The sequence below is a fragment of the Miscanthus floridulus genome, chromosome 8 (genome assembly GCF_019320115.1).
Source record: "Miscanthus floridulus cultivar M001 chromosome 8, ASM1932011v1, whole genome shotgun sequence".
In the NCBI taxonomy this organism is placed as follows: Eukaryota; Viridiplantae; Streptophyta; class Magnoliopsida; order Poales; family Poaceae; genus Miscanthus; species Miscanthus floridulus.
The window spans coordinates 173,198,448-173,213,594 of record NC_089587.1 but is presented as its reverse complement, the minus strand read 5'-3'; the positions used below and the strand labels follow the sequence as shown (position 1 = coordinate 173,213,594).

Sequence of the window (15,147 nt, the reverse complement as noted above, 5' to 3'; positions counted from 1 at the left end):
CTGCAGGGAACAGCAACGTCGGTAGCCCCCGCGGCCTCCTACTACGTCCCCTCCCGTCCCGTACCCGTTGCGTTGGCCGGTCTCCGTCCCCGTCTGTCTCCGCGTCTCTGGTCTCCCGCCCGCCCCGGCGGACAGGCTACCCGACACGACACACGCGCAAGAAGAGGGAGAGCGGCAGGGCGGCCGCGCGCCATCATTGCCGCGCGCCCGGCCTCGCCTCTAGTCGCCTTCCTGCCCAGTTCCCTCCTCGCCACACGCGTGCGCACGCACAAATAATCACGAGGCCCCCGCGGCGCCATCATTCATCCCACTGACGGACTCCTCTCTCCTTTCCTCACGCCAAGCAGGCTCACGCACACCCCGGTCGCCAGTTCTCGCAACGGCCGCAGTAGACCAGACCACGCCGCTTCTTCTTCTTCTTCTCTTCCTCCTCCTCCTCCTCCTCTTCCAAGCAGAGAGAGAAAGCCAGAGGCGGACGAGCGAGGGTGCGGGCGATGGAGCAGTACGAGGTGGTGGAGCAGATCGGCCGGGGCGCATACGGCTCAGCTTACCTCGTCCTCCACAAGGCCGAGCGCAAGAGGTGATTTTCCTTTTTTTCACATTCACACGTCGGCGTCGTCGATTCCCTTCTGCTCTGCTCCCTCGACGTGCTCCGGTTCCTGATTCCTCGCTCTGTTGTTGCTTGCCCCCTCCGGCGCAGGTACGTGATGAAGAAGATCCGCCTCTCCAAGCAGAACGACAAGTTCCAGCGGACCGCTTACCAGGAGGTAACATAAGCATCCACCCTACTAAACCCTTCTCCGATTCATTCGCCCACCCACCCCCACTCCAGCACCAAGCAGAGTCGTTCCAGATGCCCTGCTTCGCCGATGTTGTCCATGCGGCCTGCATACGCATGCACCCAGCAGGACGCTGGACGCGGCGGCGGCTCCAGCTGCAGTAATAACATGTAAAATGAAAATTGTTGGTCGACGACGGGGCCAAAAGGAACTCGGTGTTTTCTTCAAATTCGCACCCGATTTATTCTTCGTTTCTGGCTGTTCCTTTTCTGCTGCCGCAGATGTCCCTGATGGCAAGCCTCAGCAACCCGTACATCGTCCAGTACAAGGACGGATGGGTGGACGAGGTACAAACAAACATTCCTCCTGTGCGAAATTCAATCTGCCCAATCCTAATGAACTACTAATAATGCTCCCCATTCCCGCCCGCACGTTGCCGCGTCGACTGCGAACTCAAAATTGGATTTATTCGGTGGTTGTAGGGGACCTCCGTCTGCATTGTCACAAGCTACTGCGAAGGAGGGGACATGTAAGCTACCACCCCCAACTTCTGTTTTCCTTTTCCTTTGTAATAAATAACTTCTCGGTGAGGAATTCAGTTTTAACTGCATATATAATGTCCTGAAATTACTCTCACTGGAACCACAGGGCCGAGAGGATCAAGAAGGCAAGGGGCATCCTATTCTCAGAAGAGGTAACAAACAATACTATTTTTTTTTAGATAATGGATAAAACAAATATCCGGCCTCTACATCCAAGGATGTACACAGCCCATTATTACAAAGTTTTGGATGAAAAAAAAATGAGAAAGCCATAGTCTTATAGATCGATCAGGACGCTAGTTCAAACAATATAAATGTTTCCATCCTTTATTGGATATCTCTAAAGCAATAATTTCCAATTTCTTGCTCATCGTTGAGAGCGCGTCCTTGGCTGTCTCATCACGCTGCAGCTGGGCCCAAGAGCGTAACCAGTACGCTCCTCTGAAAATTACCTGCATAATAGAGTTAGATTTCATTTGATTAAAAACAACATCATTACGGCATCTCCAGATAGCCCAAAACATGGCAGCCACCCCCACCCAAATCAAATTTCTAATCCTTTTATTTTGATTAGTCAGCCAACTACCAAACATGTGGCTGATTGATCTAGGTTGGGTCAAACTAGTAGCAAAAAAGATAATCCTCCAAATCATTTTGGTAAGGGGACAGTCTAGGAACAAATGTTGGATAGTTTCATTCCCATTACAGCAGATGCACTTTTGACTCCCCTTCCAATTTTTCTTAGCGAGGTTGTCTTTGGTTAAGACGACACCCCTTTGCAAGAACCAAAGAAAGATTTTAATTTTTAGAGGAATTTTTATCTTCCAGATCTTCCTATGACGAAAAGGTGTTTGTGTATCTATAAGATAGAGATACATTGAGCGGACAGAGAACAAACCTGATTTGGTTAAACTCCATCTGAAGTAATCCGAACCTTCCACCAATGCGACATTTGAGATCCGTGTTACTAAACTAAGCCATTCTGTAAGTTTATTATCCACCAGAGCCCTTCTAAAAGAGATGTTTAGTGGGCTAGTAGTCATCACTTTTGAGACTGTTGCATGAGGTTCCCGCACTATATTATATAAAGATGGATATTTAACTTTCAGAGGCTTATCTCCTACCCATGTGTCGTCCCAAAACCTAGTGTTGGTTCCATCTTTAATATCGAATGAACCATTAGCCAGCACCTCATCTTTGATATGCATGAGGCCTCTCCAAAAATGAGAGTCATTGGGTTTGGCTGCCACCTGAGTTAGGCTCTTGGAGGTTAGGTATTTATTCCGTAAAAGAGATTGCCATATGCCTTCTGTGTTTAGAAGATTAACCAGCCATTTGGCTAGAAGGCATTTATTTTGCAATTGTAAATTTAGGATACCTAATCCTCCTTGGTCCTTTGGAAGACAAAGGATGTCCCATCTGGCAAGGCGATATCTATGAACAAACAATACTATAATTGTGATAAGTAAATGAAATCGTACTGCTAGTAGTATTTATTAATTAATTAATTACAGCCGCACCCAAAACTCATACCTCTGCCTTCTTGGTACTTCCGTGATGCCAGAGGGTGTGTCGGTGGTTCACGCAGTTGCTCCTCGCCCTTGACTACCTGCACTGCAACCGCGTGCTGCACCGTGATCTCAAGGTAGAAACAAATTCGTCTGTTCCCACAGGTTCATAGGACTATTTCATCAGGTATCTTATCAGTGTCACTTAACATTTTCCTCTTTTCCTGCTGCCCTGCAGTGTTCCAACATTTTATTGACAAGGGATAACAATATCAGACTCGGTAAGATGTGAAGTGATGAATTACTGAGTCTGTCTTTATCAGATAATATGTATTTTTTTACACGAGTGAATAATAATTTACCATCTCTTTGACAGCTGATTTTGGGTTGGCGAAACTGCTCATGGAGGACCTTGCCTCGTCGGTAGGATTCACCCTTTTCACTCAAGGATTTTTAATGCAAATCAGTAAATAATGCTGGCAAAAACACATTTCTGGGTAGGAATTAGGAAACTGAACACAACTCTTCCATGAGTCATGTTCCCACACTGAATTACTAACATATATTTACAGCAGTAAATTCTACCTGATGTTGTCACCAGTATGTCTGTATGGCATTTGATATTCTGTGACATTATTTAGAACTGATCTTAAAAAAAAAAAGGAAAATGCCATTCTGAAAAATAGTCGGCACAATTTCAGCATATTCCCACTAGAATATCCTAACCACCCAATAACGTAGAGTAATGTTTTGACAAAACCCATAATGCCTTGTCACTGGTAATTTAAATATCTGCAATATTTCAGGTTGTTGGAACCCCAAACTATATGTGCCCAGAAATACTAGTAGACATACCTTATGGATACAAATCCGATATATGGTCACTTGGTGAGCTCTGCATGCTACGTCTCTTAAAGTTTGTTTCTGTTATTGTATTATGATGTATGACAGAATTAAACATCTTTGGATACTTTGCTTCTTTGTACCGTCAGGTTGCTGTATGTTTGAGATTTTAGCACACCGTCCTGCATTTAAAGCTACAGTAAGTGCTGATACAACACAGCCAAATGATACAATACTTCAACATGTATGCATGTGTCTTGGTCTCTTGGAAAGTCATGAAACATTTTTCCTTTGTTGTTTGTGAAGGACATGGCAGCATTAGTCAACAAAATAAATAGATCTTCAATATCTCCAATGCCCCCGATATACTCATCAGCACTGTGAGTTGTAATCTCATTTTTGTGATTGCCCAATTATATAGATTAGAAAACATCTACTAAACTTGAGCCTTTCTTCCCCAGGAAGCAGATAGTGAAGAGCATGCTAAGGAAAAATCCAGAACATAGGCCTACTGTAAGTCTAAAAAAGTCAGTTAACTTTTCAGTCAAGGCCTCAAGGGTGCCGACACAAGGTTAACATTCCCTGAAAATTTTACAGGCTGGGGAGCTGCTGAGGCATCCACATCTGCAACCATATCTGGCTGAATCGTGCAGCTGTTCACCAATCTATCTTCCAGTGAAACCCAACAAAAGTAACCTGGTAGACAAGCAACCAAAGAAGCCAAGCAGTGGCAGAAAGCAACCTGTCAAAGCTAATGGATCCAATGAAACATTAGAAACTGCAGCAGAGCACACTGTGGAAGCAAGAGACAGCTCCACGAACTTTTCAGACGTATCAACTATTGGTACCCAGGAAGCCTTGATTTTGCAAATGCCGGTGGATCTTGATGCCAGAAGCAAAGAACAGCAGAACAGTGATGTTCTATCACTTCAGCATGCAGCGGAGAACTTGATGGCGACAACTGATCGACAGATTGATGCGACCATACGTCTTAAAGCTATAAGAACCAGTAATGTAAAAGAGGAGGCCCCAGTCACTGTTTCAAATCAAAAGTTTAACGAAGCACCAATACCAAATGAGGAATTGACAATTGGAGTAGTGCAGGAACAAAAGAAGGATGTGAAGCCACGCTCTTATCCGCCATCAAAACCAGAGTTGTGTGACACAACTATAACAGAGGAATCATCACCAATTAGCACACTAAAACTGGCACATGCAGAGAGTGCACCTGCGGAGTGGGATCATCTGAACATAGTTCAGCAGAGAGCCGATGCTCTGGAGTCACTCCTCGAGCTCTGCGCGAAGCTCCTGGAGCAGGAGAGGCTCGATGAGCTCGCAGGTGTTCTTCGGCCATTCGGTGAAGGAGCCGTGTCATCCAGAGAGACGGCAATATGGCTGACCAAGAGCCTGATGACTCCACCAAAGTTTGGAGAGTCCCCAACAAAGCTTCTGTAACAGCGATTCATTTGAGTATTTTGTTTTTCGACGAGTGCCATTTCGAGAGTGTACATAGCTTCAACAGAATTCAAGATTGCTGTGCTTACCGAGGCTTGAGCTTTATTTTTCTTGATGTATATGGTTTGCATGACAGCAGCCATTGTGAGCACTGACTATTTATTTATCGCCTTATTTATTTATTGTACAATGTAGCATGAGCATAATGTCTGCTTCTGCAAGTGTTGGGAGAAATAATGGAAATCGTGCCGATCCATTTCTGTTTACTTAGTACGTTCATTGGAGCTGTAAATCGTTGGCCACATGTACCTTCCTCAGCCCATACCAACTAGAATTACTGAATGGAAGCATAACAGCTGCCGGTAGGCTGAACCAAGGAACAGGTTAGTTCTGGAATTCTGATGTCGAGTTTACTGAATTACTAGAATCCAGTGTATGTACAATAAAAAATGGGCACTGCCTCAAGATGTGATGTCACAAAGTGAACTTGTGGTGCAGAATTCCACAAGACCATCATATCCGGGCTGTCGGTCGCTAGGAGGCTGGCAACGGACCTCTACATATCGAGTATTCGAGTGTGATCTTGTCCTGTCTTGATTCCTGTCTGTAGATCGAACCCCGTTTTCTGGACAGGCTTGCCACCCTTTTCCTTCAGCAACACCGTGGAAAGGAGCCTTTGCCGTGCTTGGAAGAAAGATAAGAGGCTCTGTAGTTGGTGATTTTGCAATGCACGAGGGAATATAGGAAACGCCGCGCTCATCTGCCATCTCCTCCGTTATTATGCTTGTGCTGTACTGCCTGTGCTATGCTTCCAAGACAGGGCCAAGCTATCCTTCCCTTGTTCCCTCTAACAAGTGACAACCCATCCCATGACTGCTCCAGCGCACCAGCCACCAGGGAGGGCTGCGATCAACTTGCAGCATCCCTGGCTGCGGCTGTATGTACAGTGCCCCAGAATGGATCGCTGATGCCTCGCCTTGGAACTGGAACACGGATGAGAACGCAGTCCCGTTGGCTGGCGGCGAGCCGGCGACGGCAGACGAGCCGCCCCAGCCTTGTTCTTCCGGCTTGGGCTATTAGTAGCCCATTAGGAAGTCTGATTTCGGTCCATTGTACTAGGCCGAAGCCTAAGCATTTTGGACCATTAGGAAGTTCTGGAAACAGTTTCAAAGAGATGTTCTTCCTTCCCCAGTCATTCTGAGGTCACGATCAAATCTGTTGCCATGAAGATTATCTCAACTAGCACACTGAAATTGGCGCACACGTAGAGCGCGCCTGCAGAGTTGGATCATCTGAACATAGTTCAGCAGAGAGTCGATGCTCTAGAGTAGTAGAGTGACTCCTCAACCTCTGCACGAAGCTCCCGGAGCAGAGCAGGAGTAGATCGATTTGAGGATTTTTGTTTTTCGAGTGCCATTTCGAGAGTGCATATAGTTTCACCAGAATTCAAGATCGTCGTGCTTAATTACTGAATACGGAGGCTATCTTTACATGGCACCAGACATTGTGAGCGCTGACTACTTTTTATTTATTGTATGTACAATGTAGCATGGGCATCCTGTCTGCTTCTACAAGTGTTCAAGAAATAATAGAAATCATGCCGATTTCATTTCTATTTGCTTAGTATGTTCATAAGATTTGTAAATTGTTGGACACATGCCTACTAACTGGAATTACTGAATGTTAAGTTAAATGGAAATATACTAGATTCAGTGAATAGCGGGAACTTGTCTATGTACAAGGAACAGATGTTCGGAATCCTGATATTGAGTCACTGAGTTAGAATACAAACTTCCAAAGTACGAATAAATTGGCGCATAATTCCCAAGATTCCTTTTTTTTTACAAAGTACGTAAACCTGTAGCGCATAATTCAACAACACTATCATACCCTGGCTGTCGGGCGGTAAGAGGCTGGCAACCGACCTCTGCATTGTCTTGATTCCTGTGCGTGGATCAACCCCCTTTCGTGGACAGGCTTGTCAGCAACGTACTTTTTGGCTGGTTTTTTTAGCCGCAACAGTGTTTTTCTCTCACAACAAATCAGTCAGAACAATATTTCAGCTCGTTTTTTTAGCGAAGCTAACGGGCCGTCGTGGAAGGAGCCTTTGCCGTGCTTGGAAGCAAGAGGCTCCGACTCTCTGTACTTGGGTGCTTCTGCATGGAAGGCAGGAGAGAAAAGAGAGGGGAACGCCGCACTCATCTCCTCCGTTGGTCCATCCGAATGTCTTTCTATTGCTTTATGCGCGTGCGCATGTTCAGCGAAAAGATTAGAGCTTTTTTACTGAGATGTGCGCAAGTTAAAATCACCGATATTCACCTCAATCCACATCCAATCCATCTCAACATATGTGAATTGATGTGAATCCAACTATATAACCTTACAGCAGATGGAGTGCGTAATGACCCACAGGGATTTATAATGAACCACGGGGATATTATTTTGCTTTTTTTTGCGAGAGGAGATATTATTATTTTGCTAGTATTTCATTACTCGCCTAGATTGATGATGCGGGAATCATAATCGAATCGAAGCGCTATTCACATTAATCGACGGCCCAAATTTTAAAGGTCCAGAAGTCAGCAGAGCAAACGAGGTAAGCGGCACCAGAGGCAGAAGGACCGTAAGGCCCAGCCCAACCTCCAAACCAAGAGACCAGCCAGGAAACAATTTGGCTTGAGAAAATTAGTTTCTTGGCCCTAAAGAGTTGTGCTTAGTTTTTCTTGGCCCTTTTTACTTTTGAACTTGCCGATTTGGCTCCAAAACGAGTTTGGTTTTTTTTCTTGGATTTTCGTTTCTTTGATGGTCTAACGGTGTCAACTTGTACGTTTCTAGCTGCCTACTATCAATAATTTTCAAGAATAAGGTACAAGCATAAAATCATTATTTAATCAATAATTTTCCAAAATAAGCATGGAATCATTATTTATATTTGGTTTTACTCATTGTAAGACTAGGTGGGGGTGGTTGTGTTTTTTACTTCTAGTACCTAGCCGGCTAGCCCTGCAATGAGTAAAGATAAAACAAGGATCACATGCATATAAAAAATCATAGGTATATAAAACAAGGGGCACATGCATAGCAAAAATTAAAGGCATCAAAGACTATGCTTCTACAAGAAGCAAAATAAGACTTAGCCTTTCATTTTTGACATGCATGTGACCCTTATTTTATATATAGCAAAAGGCCGAGAAAGGTGTGAGTTGCCCTGGTGCCGTGACGCTTGTTTTATAGCTCCCTCCCTCCGCGCTCCACTCTCGGTAGCCGATGTGGTGCTAAACTGCTAGCGCTTTCCCTCACCCACAAACGCAGGGGCTGCGGGCAGGCGGGTGGGGTCGGGCAACCAGAGTCCAGAGCGATGAAAGTGAAACTAGGCCATGTTCTATGGTTGGGCTTCGCGTCACATTCGGACCATTGCTTGGGCAGGGGAGCCTGCAGACTTGTACGGTCTAGATTCACAGACGGCCCAAAGAGCATCGATTCGTCGACTGTTTCACTCCTTGCCATCTCATAGCGGAATTAAATTACCTGTGCACCCCCATGGTAGATGATCGACACGTGGCAGAGCAGAATATCACGTGGACACCGGGCAACATGTGTGGAGGATAAATTTAGAAAGACGAGGACAACATGCAGGGACCAGGTATTGCAGACTTTACTGGACGTGGGATTTGGTTACTGTACACGTGTCAATAATCCACCTTTGGGGGTGCACAGGTGATGGTTTGAACCCAGGATCCACCAATTTAATTCCACCTCACAGCTATTCACACCCACTCTAGCATTTGTCTGTCTTTTTTTTTTTAAAAAAAAATCTCACCATCAAGCATGCATGGAATCATTGCCAAAGGCGACTAGTAGAAAATATGAGGTCCACCTGATATCATGGAAATTATCTCAAAGTAAGATTTATAGATTGACATTGTTTGTTTGTTTTTTCTCTCAAGAAAGAAGTGATCATCACCAGACATCGAGGCTTTAGCCTAAGTAGGAATGAAAACGGATCGGATACGGACGGATATCACCGATATTACATTTGTTTTTATATTTCTGTCCGGATTCGGATTCGAATATGGATAGTGTCAACTATGTCGGATAGGATACGATTGGATATCGACATCATAAATATGCGATTTGAGTATTCGGATACGGATACGATATCGGATGTTGGATATCTGAACTCGGATACGGACAGATCTCAACCCCTCTAAACGGATTCGGTTTCAAAAACGGTCGGAAAATATCCGTACCGTTTTTATCCCTAGTAGGAAGCAAGGGAGGTCATGCTGGAGGGCGCCTGCTGTGCTGCCAGGTGAGCATATGCAGGCATGCAGCCCTCGATCATTCTGATTCCTCTACAAAGCAAAGCATTGCATGCTACTAATAATATTATTTTAACATAATATCTCCACATGCAGATATGCTTTGCTCTATCTGAATAGCCCCATTCATCTCTGCACTGCACATTGGCGACACGAGCCTGTTCGTTTGACCGTGGCTTGTCGTAAATGATCGTAAATTTTTAGTCGAAACATTATTTTTCTCTCACATAAACTGATCAGCAGTACTTCTTTACGAACCAGCTACAATATGAACCAGCCTATAGTGGGAAGGTATGGTACGCTTGTCGGGAATGGCATGTGCAGATCCAATCACATCGGGGCGCCGGCCGGGCCATCCAGATCGCCGATTCGCCGGGGGAGGTAGGCGTCGCCTCACGCCAGGTCGATACGTGTCGGGAGCAGCCTGCAGAAGTGTTAAGTTGTTTAAACATGATCAAAATTATAGTAAATTTATTCATACTTATGTCTCCAAATTGATAGATTATGAAAGTATATTTCATAACTATTTTATATCATAATAAATGCTAGTTTTTTTTTATATTTGGTCAAATAAAAGGTTTCTTGAAATGTGAGAATTGCAGGGAGTACCGTACCGCGATCGAATCAATGCGCTCTTGTGTGTATGCTTTATTTATCTCAGCTGGCCGGGCCCCAACGACCACTCCTCTCATTCAGTCATTCTCAAAGGATCGATCCATCAGGAGCTGTGGTGTGTAGCTTTGATTAGCCACGAAGCAACAAATCCGGATTGGGACAATCTCAATCTCCTGGAGGATAAGGGGAATAATTTATATAATCGTGTGGATGAGGATAAGGCCGTGATCATGCAGCTTGGAACACCACGTATATACGAGCGGCCTGTGTGTGTGTATGTATGTATGTATGTATGTATGTATGTATGTATGTATGTATGTATGTATGCGTGATGGTAAATATATATATATGGTCAAAGGAATGTTTAATTTGATATAATAAGTGGTAGACCACCAGTTTTGTGGCACTAACTAAGAACATGCGTGATGGTAAATTTAAAGAGGCAGTACTAGCTAGTTTGTGGTGCACTGTATGCTCACGCCTGCTTGTACGTACGTACGTAGGAGAAGCTAAGAGAACACTACACACACCTGCTAGCTCCTGAAAATCCTTCCGGTCGGCCCGTCTACATCATATCAAACAGTCTTTCGATAGCTAGGGAAGAAATTGTTCCATGGGCCCCACACTCCACAAGCGAATAAGCATCACATGGGCACGAGAGTGAAGAAGAAGAAGAAAAAAACTAAACTAAAGCAAAACATGTATGACCGCAACCGTACTCCTCTCCTGCATCAGTGCATCGATCAGCAAATCAACGACTGAGGCCAAACTGCATGTAGCTGTGCTGCATCCACAGCCAGAAATGATTAAAAATGATCTAAAGAGTTCCCTCGAAAAATCGATCAGGTTGGAATCAAGGATAGATATCGCGAACCACGGTTGATAGTAACTTGTTCGGTTGTATACCATTTATGTAATATTGAAGTTTGAATTAGTCTGCTAGAAAGGTCCAGTCACAGCTGTTAGACCACCTAGGGCGCTCATCAAAAACGTGTCGTTTGTATGTTTGAACTCTTCTTCTTAATTACAATGATACGCAAATCCTTTGCGTATTCGAAAAAAAAACACGGTTGACAGTAACTTGTACATTGATAATTCAATCACCATGCATCCACTATGAGAGGAACTGTCCAATTCCACTTTTATTACTAGCTGGAATATGGTGATCATGAGAGTATGTTTTTGGTGTATCTGTTGGCTTTAGTAGTGGACCACATAATTAGCTAGGCGTCTACTGACCATTAACCTCAGTTAGTGCAAGGGCATTTCATGCTTGCACCACTGATAATAAACTACATGTTCTAGTAGGTTTCCATTTTTGACCAGAGATTTCTAGGTTGGTTTAGTCTATTGCGAAATGCTCCACCATTAGTTCCATCTAAGGTAACTCTATACCCAGCTTAAGGGAATAACTATCCTGGGGACCGAAAAGAAAATCTGCATCCCTTTTTATCTCCCTCTTGAGAGTTCTTCACGTCTCCTGATATCACGTCGTCCTTACAAGTCCCAATGTAACATAAAGCACCGATCGATGGTATCGAAAGGTACTGAATGTTTGTCTTGTTTGGATCAGTGGTTCAGACTCAATGTTCTCCCGACACTGAAAAATCGCCTCCATTTTTCCTTCATGCTGCCAAAGGGTTTTCACCTTTTCGTGCATCTTTTTTTTATGTGATAATAATGCAATTGATCAAGCAATGCTAACTATTTCTGGTAAATAGTATTATTCTTGGAGCTATTTGGTAATCACATGCGTGGCCTTAGCAATTTGATAGGAATTTTATAGATTAGTTCATTTTTAAAGAAAAAAACGCAGGAAATATAGGAAAAATCTTGTATTCCAAAAGAAACCTTATTAGGGCTAGAAAAATAGCAATCTTGTAGATTGTTCTTGATATCTATATCATGTGTTGGGCTCTTGCAAAATAATAATTTATTGTTGTATTAATCTTAGAAAAAAATTCAAATTTAACATGTCAGCATCATGGGTTTGCGGACGTGTGTGGTATATTATACCCATGCTTGCACGCAGACCCATATGTTCCCTCCCTCTCCCTACTATTTCTAGGTGAAGAAAGTCTACTAATCCCCCTCCACTATTGGTTGTTGTCTACTTCACCCCCTCACCAATAATACCAGGTATTCTACCCCTCAAATTATTAAAAACCGTTTAAATAACCCCCTGAGACGGTTTTGAAAGTGGTTTTGCTCACGTGGCATATTAAAAAGTCTATATAACCCCCTAACATATCAAGAGTTGACTGCATGACTCCCTCAACTGTAAAATGTTATATTGTAGCCCTTAAAGCATCTAATAATGTTTAAATGATGGTCATGTAGGGTCATTTGGACATTGTATCTCACAACATTGGCTCAAGCACACATGCCTGCACATAGGCCCATCGACTATCTCCCTCTCTGAACTCTTTTGCAAGCTTGTGCTACCGTCCGATGAGCACCACCTTGTTTCCTACTCTACCTCATGCACTCCTCAACGACATTGAGCATATGCACTATGGTTGCGCCCTTGTGATCCGGCTCCTCCCACATCCTTGCCCCCTATGGCTTTCTCCTCTAATGGCTACCTAACAAACTAAAGGACGATCGGATGGGGGATGTGGGAAGGCCTAAACGATGATGATGTAGGTGTGGCGTTCTTAAGCTCAATGCCATCGATGAGTGATGGGAGGTAAAGCAGGAGACAAGATGTCACATGCCGCTCGTTGGGTGGTGGGTCAGCCTAGAAAGAGTGGGGATGTGGAGGCAACAAATGGCCTATGTGCAAGCATGTGTGTTTAGGCCAGTGTGGCAGGATACAACATCCAAATGACCCTAAAGACCACCTAATGAGTCATTTGAACATTATTTTGATGCTTTACGAGCTATAATATCATGTTTTATAGTTGAGGGAGTCATGTAGTCAACTCTTCATACGTTAGGGGTTATATAGACATTTAATATGTCGTGTCAGCAAAACCACCTTCAAAACCACCTCAGGCGGTTATTTAAACGGTTTTTAATAGTTTGAGGGGTAAAATACCTGGTTTTATAGGTGAGAGTCTAAAGTAGACAACTACCATCAGTTGAGGGGGTTAAGTAGACTTTTTTCCATTTCTAGGTTGACCCACCGTCTAACGAGTAGCATGCGACATCCCATCTCTCGCTCCACCTCCCAACACTCTTTGACGGCATTGAGCTCACGCACCGTATCTGCGCCCTTGTCATCCAAACCCCTCCCACATCTTCCATCCGGTTGCTTATTCAGCCCTTTAGTTTTTTAGGTAGCCATAGGAGGAGAAAGCGAGCGAGAAGAGTTGAGAGGGGTCGAATGACAAGGATGCGAGCGCAGTGCTTGGGTTCAATGTCGTCAAGGAGCACCATGAGGTGGAGTAAGAGACATGACACCACTTGATGATCATCGAACGGTGGCGCAAGCCTAGAAAGAGTAGGGATAGAGAGGGAGGGAATAGATGGGCTTGCATTCAAGCATGAGTAATACTTACTTATTCCATTGTGGTGAGATATGGTGAAAGGTCCTAAATGGCTAAAGGGGGGGGGGGTGAATAGCCTATAAAAATTTCTACAAATACACTAGAGCAAGAGGTTAGTACACTAAATGACGAAATGCAATTTTGCTCTAGCTCTACAAGGGTTGCAAGCCACCTATTCAACAATTCTAGTTGCTATGATCACAAGGCATAAACAATGGCTATGTCACTACTCACTAACAGCTCCCAACAAGTCTACACTAAAGAGCTCCACTAGGTGATACTAAACTAGCAAGCAAGACAAGCGCTCAAAACAAATTACACTAAAGAGCTTGATAACTAGTTTGTAAGGAATGTAAAAGAGTGAGTATGGTGATTATACCGCCGCATCGAGGAATAAACCAATCACAAGATGAAGACAATCCAATCATCGGGAGAAATACAATCATACAAGAGACACAAGATTTTTTTCTCGAGGTTCACGTGCTTACCGGCACGCAAGTCCCCGTTATGTCGACTAATACTTGGTGGTTCGGCGGCTAAGAGGTGTTGCACGAACCTTGTCCACACAATTGGACACCACAAGAACCTACCCACAAGTGAGGTAGCTCAATGACACAAGCAATGTACTAGAGTTGCCTTTGGCACTCCACCGGGGAAGGCACAAGACCCCTCATAAGCAACCGATTGAGGCCGAAGACATCACTATTCGAAGATCCATCACTATCCCAAGTGACCATATAGCCTCCACCCATCTTCTTCTTTTGGAAGGTCGTCTTCTTCTCCTTCTTCTCCTTCTTTTCTTTCTTGTCCTTCTTATGCTTCTTCTTCTCATCCTCATCATTGTCACTATTGTAGGGACAATCTGCTACAACGTGATCGGGGCTCTTGCAATTGTAGCATCTCCTCACATATTCTTTGCTCTTGTTGTTGTCTCTTCTCTTTCTTGCACCATAGCCCTTCTTCTTCGTGAATCTTCCAAACTTATGCACAAAAAAGAGCCATGGCTTCATCATCAATGTCACTAGCATCTTTCATGGACTTGCCCTTGTTCTTGGATGATGAGCTAGCCTTGAATGCCACACTCTTCTTCTTCTTGTCTTCATCTTCCTTCTTGTCATCCTTGTCAATCCCCTCCCTTTCCACACGATATGTCTCTTGTGTCATGACATCACCTAGTACTTGGTTAGGGGTGAGTTGCTTCAATCCTCCTCTAATGATGATCAATCTCGATGTCTAAAATCTAGGAGGTAAGCACATCAAGAACCGATGAGAGACATTATCATCATTGATCTTCTCTCCCAAAGCCTTCAAGTCATTAACAATTACTTGCTATCTATGGAACATCTCTAGAATGCTCTCATCATCCTTCATCTTGAAGCTTGTCAACTTGTCCTTGAGGATGTATAGCTTGGCACTCTTCACCGCCGGTGTGCCCTCATAGGTCTCCTCCAATCTCTTCCATACTTCACTAGCTTTCTCACAATCCTTGATTTGCTCAAACACCTTAGAGTCAATGGCATTATAGATGGTGTTGAGAGCCATTGTATTGCATTGCTTGTTGGTCTTATCGGTGTTGGTGAGATTGTCCGAAT

General features: G+C 44.0%; 1 protein-coding gene across 1 annotated transcript; it reads left to right on the top strand.

Moving 5' to 3' along the window:
• The first annotated feature begins 258 nt into the window (after positions 1 to 258).
• LOC136477550 (serine/threonine-protein kinase Nek6-like) lies at positions 259 to 6,745 on the top strand. Its single transcript, XM_066475751.1, has 14 exons — positions 259 to 362; positions 429 to 580; positions 701 to 767; positions 1,061 to 1,126; positions 1,262 to 1,308; positions 1,428 to 1,473; positions 2,886 to 2,966; positions 3,068 to 3,110; positions 3,206 to 3,252; positions 3,636 to 3,717; positions 3,822 to 3,871; positions 3,979 to 4,052; positions 4,134 to 4,185; positions 4,270 to 6,745. The coding sequence occupies exons 2-14, from the start codon at positions 495 to 497 to the stop codon at positions 5,125 to 5,127; spliced, it is 1,599 nt and encodes a 532-aa protein (XP_066331848.1). The 5' UTR covers positions 259 to 362; positions 429 to 494; the 3' UTR covers positions 5,128 to 6,745.
• The last annotated feature ends 8,402 nt before the right edge of the window (positions 6,746 to 15,147 follow it).